Source organism: Heptranchias perlo, chromosome 26 (assembly GCF_035084215.1).
Source record: "Heptranchias perlo isolate sHepPer1 chromosome 26, sHepPer1.hap1, whole genome shotgun sequence".
NCBI classification, from domain to species: Eukaryota; Metazoa; Chordata; class Chondrichthyes; order Hexanchiformes; family Hexanchidae; genus Heptranchias; species Heptranchias perlo.
This window is the reverse complement of record NC_090350.1, coordinates 13108166-13116213: the sequence shown is the minus strand read 5'-3', so window position 1 is coordinate 13116213 and position 8048 is coordinate 13108166. Positions and strand designations below refer to the sequence as shown.

The 8048-nt window shown below is 42.2% G+C and overlaps 1 protein-coding gene across 1 annotated transcript; it reads left to right on the top strand.

The window, feature by feature from the left end:
- The first annotated feature begins 409 nt into the window (after positions 1-409).
- LOC137342480 (zona pellucida-binding protein 1-like) lies at positions 410-1453 on the top strand. The gene has a single exon (XM_068006370.1). It carries the CDS (start codon positions 410-412, stop codon positions 1451-1453), a length of 1044 nt encoding a protein of 347 aa, XP_067862471.1.
- Positions 1454-8048: the final 6595 nt, after the last annotated feature.

The following is an 8048-nucleotide window of genomic DNA, read 5'->3' as shown; positions in this document are numbered from 1 at the left end:
CTGACCTATCACAAACCGAGGACCAAACATGGGGTGTTTCTGGTCCAAATGGTTTAGTTTCATACTAAGGCAGATACACCTGCTAAACTCAGTGATTAGGGGAGCTACTAAGTTTCTTTTGATCACTTGCACAACAGTGACTTTATAATTGTGCAAAAGAAGTGACATTCCAAATGAGTGAAATCCCAAACTCTGGCTGAATTCTAATTTTCAGTACCTTCAGAACCTCAGCCGTAACTATGACAATAAGGGACCCCTTTTGATGTCACAAGACAATTGAAATTCAAAGTGTGACTTTACAACTGTGCTAATTGTGACAAACGGAAGATGCTGACATCAGACAATTGGCATGTAAATCGTCTTCAGAGGCTGCAGGGACAAAATGAAGACAGGATGATTAAGGGAGGAAATGGAGAAGTTACTCCCACTGACTCCCACCTTCAAATGCCTCATCGTGTGCGGGGTGATTTTAAACGCCCTGTTCGGAAAGACTGCTGCCACCATCGAGGTATGGCAGCAGGTTAATAGTTTCCCGAGAAGCACGCTGCTGAACGACCACTCTGCAGAAGGAAAAGTGATCGGCTCCGATGATGGTCCCGTGAAAGTCTACATCAAACTACGCGAGAAAAGCCCACGGATTCTTTGTGCAACGCCGCAGCTCAGGAACATGGAATTAATGGACCCCAATTTCACTTGGAAAGGACCAAGGGGGGTAGAGCTTACAAACAAACAAAACATGAAGATAACACTGACGGGGACCTTGACCATTGAAAACTTCCACAAGGACTTATCGGGAATCTACATATGCACCATTTATTTTTTCAATCCTGCAACTAAGTCCTTGCAGTCCTTGAATCTTAAGTATTTATTGTATGCGTACCGTGACCCCAACTATACTTACGAATTTCAGGCCCAGTATCATGCAGCTGACTGCCATAATTCATACAATAGTCTCTTCTTGAAGAGGTTGCACACAGCTTTGAACCAGCTGGCCTCAGACTTGGCCTATTCAATTAGTCTACATAAATCAGCATGCCACACACTGAAGGTGCCCTTGGCTGGCATACAGTACGAGCTGTTTCTCACGCTCAAAGTGCACCTGGATGTGGAAGAATTGGACATAATCTGCGAGAACAACTTGGAGGAGTGCGACCACAACCTTCGGCTGGAGAAAGTACGGCACCGGGTGGAGTTGTTCTTCTCCAAGCAAGCGGAGACGTACCACAAGATCACCGGCCTGCTGCCTTTTGTTTACTACATCGATGGCACGCTGCAAGTGATCCGGGTCGACCGCTGCAAGCCCGGCTACGGCAAGGACCGCAAGAAACACCCGGACTGCTCAGAGTGCTGCGTGGTGTGTAGCCCGGGGTCGTACAGCAACGGCCGTCACGTGAGTTGCTTGCCCTGCGGCAATGCCATCCATTACGGAGAATCAGATTGCGAAATTGATTGAGTGATTTCTCGTACACTTTATGAATCATTACAATCCACCCTCACCCAGTCAGTGGTGCGGACTTTTTTTTAACTTGTGCAAGAAGATATCAGGAAAGAAGCCCCAGGTCATATATACAGAAAGGTGGCATCCTGCATTTTAAATAAAAGAAATCAATGCAAGCTGCCTGTTTCCATATGGTCTGTTGTAAGATTCCACTCATATTGGGTAGGAAGGGAGGTGTCTATTTGCATTTTAATGAAAATATGAATAAATGTTTATTGTTGAAATTATCCAATCTGTATCTTATCCCCAGCTGACAGTAATGCTTTGTTAATAAACGTTTGGAATATAATCTTAGTCGGAGGGAGTTCTTTTCACACTGAGAGTGTAGTCTCAAGACTTCTTTAAGGAGAGTGAGGAATGCTTTCTGATCCATTCCAGCCAGGGAACTATTTTCTCACCATTAACTGAACTCCACCTCCAGCAATGTTACAAAGTTTTCACCAGTCCATGCATGCTTTCCCCTGCCCTGTCTTGCTCCCCGCCATCACAGCTCCTGATTAGGGTTGCCAATTCTGGTTGGACGTATTACGGGAGGTTTTATCACATGACCGCCCTCACCTCCCCATCACACCCCCCCCCCACCGCTTCCAACCGCTCCGCAACCCCCACCCCCATGCCATTGGTCACCTAACCTGTCCAAACTCATGGCACACTGCCATCATGCGCTAAATGCAAAGCAAACTCTTCCCTACCCGATTGGTTGATTCTTGACTGTCAGTCTTTTTAATGCCCGTGAATTGTGTGCTGTGTTGCTCACAGCAGGATCAGGGAGATTAATCTTTAATTCCTGTAGACTTCCAATCCGGGAGGGTTGGAAAAGCCTACTCTTACAAAGAATGGCAAAGAATTGCGAAGAATGTACAGCACAGAAACAAGCCATTCGGCCCAAAATGTCCATGCCAGTGTTTATACTCCACACGAGCCTCCGCCCACCCTTCTTCATCTAACCCTATTAGTTTATCCTTCTATTCCCTTCTTTCTCATGTGTTTATCTAGCTTCCCCTTAAATGCATGATTGCTAGTTGCCTCAACTACTCCTTGTGGTAGCGAGTTCCACATTCTTACCACTCTCTGCATGAAGAAGTTTCTCCTGAATTCCCTATTGGATTTGTTAGTGACTATCTTATATTTATGGCCCCTAGTTCTGGTCTCCCCCACAAGTGGAAACATCTTCTCTACATCTACCCTATCAAACCCTTTAATAATCCTAAAGCCCTCAATCGGGTCACCCCTCGGTCTTCTCTTTTCTAGAGAAAGGATCCCCAGCCTATTCAATCTTTCCTGATAGGTATAACCTCTCATTTCTGGTATCATCCTAGTAAATCTTTTTTGCACCTTCTCCAGTGCCTCTATATCCTTTTTATAATATGGAGACCAGAACTGTTCACAGTACTCCAAGTGTGGTCTAACTAAGGTTCTATACAAGTTTAACATAAATTCTCTGCTTTTCATTCTATCCCTCTAGAAATTAACCTCAGTGCTTGGTTTGCTGTTTTAATGGTCTTATTAACCTGCGTCACTACTTTAATGATTTGTGTATCTGTACCGCTTAATCCCTTTGCTCCTCTATCCCGTTTAGACTCTTATTTTTCAAGGAGTATGTGGCCTCCTTATTATTCCTACAAAAATGTACCACTAACACTTATCTATATTGAAATTAGTTTGTCAATTACACGCCCATTCTGCAAGTTTATTAATGTCTTCCTGTATTTTGTCACAGTCCGCCTCAGTATTAACTATACCGCCCAATTTGGCATCGTCCACAAATTTTGAAATTGTACTTCCGAATTCCGAGTCCAACTCATTCATGTATATGGTGAACAACAGTGGGCCCAGCACTGATCCTTTTGGAACACCACTTCCCACCTTTTGCCTGTTTGAGTAACTACCCTTAATCCCTAATCTCTGTTTTCTGTTTGTAGCCAGCTTGCTATCCATTCTGCTACTTGTCCTGACTCCACATGCTTTGACCTTAGTCATGAGTCTACTATGCGGTACCTTATCGAAGGCCCTTTGGAAATCCAAATGTATTACATCTACCTCATTACCCTTGTCTGCATCTTCTGTTACTTCTTCAAAGAATTCAATAAGGTTGGTCAAGCATGACCTTCCCTTTTGAAATCCGTACTAACTATTCTTTATTATATTTTCAGTTTCTAGATGTTTCTCTATTACATCTTTGAGCATGGATTCCATTATCTTTCCTACCATCGACGTTAAGCTATATTTCCCTGGATTGGTTCTATCCCCCTTTTAAAATATAGGAACCACATTAGTTGTCCACCAGTCCTCCGGCACTATTCCCTTTTCTAATGAACTTATATATATATATATATATATAATAGTGCCTCTGCTATCTCTTCCCTAACTTCTTTTATTGTGCGCGGATGCAATCCATCCAGACCAGTGGTTTTATCCTCTCTAAGTTTGATTAGTTTATTAATTATCTCCCCCCTTTCTATCTTAAATGTCTTTACATCTTTTTTGATCTCTTCCTCTAATATCATGCCCACCGTGTTAGTCTCCCTGGTAAATACTGAAGCAAAGTAATTATTTAATATTTCTGCCATTTCGCTGTCATCACCATTGAGTTTGTTGTGTGTATTCCTTCGTGGCCCTATCCCTGTCCTGATTTTTCTTTTGTTATTTATGTGTCTGTAGAATACTTTATCTTTTTTTTTGATATTCCTTGATAATTTAATTTTGTGGTTTCTTTTCGCCTTGCTAATTGTTTTTTTGACTTCTTTCCTAACCTTTTCATATTCCCTTTTGTCATCCTTGCCTTTGTTGTCTACTTACTTAATGTATGCCTTTTTCTTTAGTTTCAATTTTGCTCTTATTTCTTTATTCATCCATGCTGGCTAGTTTGTTCTTGCTTTTTAGTGGAATATATTTCTCCTGGACTCTGTTGATCACTGTTTAAATGTTTCCCACTGCTGTTCTATTTCTGTATTTGTCAGTAAATTTTTCCAGTTTATTTTTCCTAGTTCCACTCTCATCCCCTGAGAATCAGCTTTTTTCCAATTTATTACTTTGTTTTTTGTCTTACTTATGTCCTTCTCAATCTTTATCTGAAACCTTATTAGGTTATGATCGCTATTGCCTAGATGTTCCCGACACTTACTTCTCTTATCTGTTCTGGTTCATTTTCCATTACTAGATCCAGCAGTGATTCCTCTCTTTTTACATATTGGGTGTGAAATGAGTCCTGCACACATTGTGAAAACTCCATCCCCAGCACCTTTTTAATCTACCTCTTCTTGCCAGTTTATTTGGGGCTAGTTAAAATCTCCCATGATTATTATTCTATGCCCTTTATTCATTTCACATATTTGCTTACATATTTTCTCCTCTACCTCCTTTCTACTATTAGATGGTGTGTAGTCTACCGCTATTAGCGTGATCGTAATTTTGATTCATTCTCTGTTCCTCAGATTCATGCTAACTGCAAACTACTTGACTAAAGCAAGAGACCTTTAAGTGCTTGAGATGACTGTCTAAATCTCATATTCCTCTCCCTCCCTGCCCCCCCCCCACCCTGGATTGTCCTGAAGTCTACAGGAATTAAAGATTAATCTCCCGGTCTCTGATGTGAGGAGGAGGGCTGATTTCAGTGATTTATAAAGGGGGCTTGCCCAAGTAGTTTGGAATCAAAAATTGGCAGGTAAAATAATAATTGAACAATGGGAGGCCTTCAAGGAGGAGATGGTTTGGGTACAGAGTAGGCACATTCTCACGAGGGGGAAAGGAAGGGCATCCAAAGCTAAAGCTCCCTGGATGACTAAAGATATAGAGATTAAAATGAAACAGAAAAAGAAGGCTTATGACAAACATAAAGTTCATAATGTAGTAGAGAACCAGGCTGAATACAGAGAGTACAGAAGAGATTTAAAAAAGGGAATAAGAGGGGCAAAGAGAGAATATGAGAATAGATTAGCGGCTAACATAAAAGGGAACCCAAAAGTCTTTTATAAACATATAAATAGTAAAAGGGTAATCAAAGGAAGGGTGGGATCAATTAGGGACAAAAACAGTGATCCTCTTGTGGAGGCAGAGGGCATGACTGAGGCACTAAATCAATACTTTACATCAGTCTTCACTAGAGAAGAGGATGCTGCCAAAGAAGCAGTAAAGGAGGAGGTAGTAGCAATATTGGATAGGATAAAAGAGATAAAGAAGAGGCACTTAAAAGATTGGCAGCGCTCAAAGTAGAAAAGTCACCCAGTCCGGATGGGATGCATCCTAGGTTACTGAGGAAAGTAATGGTGGAAATTGCCGCGACTCTGGCCACAATCTATCAATCCTCCTTAGAAATGGGAGTGGTGCTGCAGGACTGGAGGATTTCAAATGTTACACCCCGGTGTAAAAAAGGGGCAAGGGATAAACCCAGCAATTACAGACCAGTCAGCCTAACGTCGGTGGCGGGAAAACTTTTAGAGACAATAATCCGGGACAAAATTAATTGGCACTTGGAAAAATATGAGCGAATAAATGAAAGTCAGCATGGATTTATCAAAGGCAAATTGTGTTTGACTAACTTGATTGAATTTGTTGATGAAGTAATGGAGAGTGTTGATGAGGGTAGTGTGGTTGTTGTTGTGTATGTGGACTTTCAAAAGGCATTTGATAAAGTATCACATTATAGACTTGTTAGCAAAATTAAAGTCCATGGGATTAAAGGTACAGTGGCAGCGTGGATACAAAATTGGCTAAGGGACAGAAAGCAGAGAGTAGTGGTGAACGATTGTTTTTCAAGACTGGAGGGAAGTATACAGTGGTGTTCCCCAGAGGTCGGTATTGGGACCACCGCTCTTTTTGATATATATTAATGACCTGGTCTTGTGTATACAGGGTATAATTTCAAAGTTTGCAAATGACACAAAACTCGGAAATGTAGTAAAAAATGTGGAGGTTAGTAAAAGACTTCAGGAGGACATAGACAGACTTATGAAATGTTCAGACACATGGCAGATGAAATTTAACACAGAGAAATGTGAGATAATGCATTTTGGTAGGAAGCACGAGCAGAGGCAATATAAACCAAATGGTAGCATTTTAAAGGGGATGCAGGAACAGAGAGACATGGGGGTGCACATACACAAATCTTTGAAGGTGGCAAGACAAGTTGAGAAGGCTGTTAAAAAAGCATATGGGATCCTAGGCTTTATTAATAGAGGCATAGAGTAGGAAAGCAAGGAAGTTATGCTAGACCTTTATAAAACACTGGTTAGGCCTCAGCTGGAGCATTGTGTTCAATTCTGGGCACCACTCTTTAGGATGGATGTCAAGGCCTTCAAGAGGATGCAGAAGAGATTTGATAGAGGTGTTCATATCATGAACGGTTTTGATAGAGAAGATAAGGAGAAACTGTTTCTAATGGCAGAAGGGTTAGTAACCAGAGGATACAGATTTAAGGTGATCAGCAAAAGAACCAGAGGCGACATGAGGAAACATTTTTTATGCAGCAAGTTTTAATGACCTGCCTTAAAGGGTGGTGGAAGCAAATTCAATCGTAATTTTCAAAAGGGAATTGGATAAAAACATGAAGGGAAAAAAATTATACAGCTATGGGGAAAGAGCAGGGGAGTGGGACTAATTGGATAGCTCTTTCAAAGAGCCAGCACAGGATCGATGGGCCGAATGGCCTCCTCCTGTGTTGTACCGTCTATGATACTTTCTGTAAAGTACTGAGGGGCAAATTGACCCCTCAAAAACCTTATCAAAAATACTGACTTATGCCTGAAGTTCCATGGGGCTGCCACTGGTGTCCTGCTGCAACTCCTCAGCAACCCCAAAGAAACTGGGTGAACTGCTCACACCCTGTGCCAAACCATTAGCCATTTCTCGGCTGTTTATGCCAATCTCCCACTATAGTTACTGTGGGAGACCCACGGAATTTCAGAGGCCATGGATTCAAAACTAACAAAAGGAAAAGAAATGTAATAGTCAGGGTCCTCCACAGGGGAGGGACAGCCAAATTACCCAAGTGTTACAAAACAGAGAAGAGGGGGTTGGGTTGATGGAGGAGGCTATGGGGAAAGACTGCTTCTGTGCCCTCTTGAGTCAATCAATAGCGATGGGTTGAAAAAGTCTCACCGTTAGCTGTAAAGTTCAAACGTTACCTGAGTTTGGCCAGACTCAACACAAGTTCCTAATCCACAGTGCAAATCTGTACATTGTGCTGTACTAAACTGGATAAAATCGCTTCGAGGAGCCACAAGGTGGGTGTGGGGAATGGAAATGTCACCATGGTGCAGTAAAGGGTGCCCTTCCCAAGGGAAGGTTCAGAAACAATGGGCAGAGCGTGAAACTGGCGGTTTTGGATCGGCCGCCCATTAGACAACACTGAAATTAATGGATAGCGACATAGGAACCGTGGGCCATTCAGCCCCTTGGGCGTGCTCCACCATTCAATTAGATCATGGCTGATCTGCGCTTCAGCTCCATTTTCCCGCTTTTGCTCCATATCCCTTAATACCCTTACCCAACAAAAATCTATCAATCTCAGTCTTGAAAGCTCCAATTGTCCCAGCACCCACAGCCTTTTGGG

Coding starts and splice junctions, on each gene's coding strand:
- LOC137342480 (XM_068006370.1), top strand. CDS start 410: ATGGAGAAGTTACTCCCACTGACTCCCACCTTCAAATGCCTCATCGTG.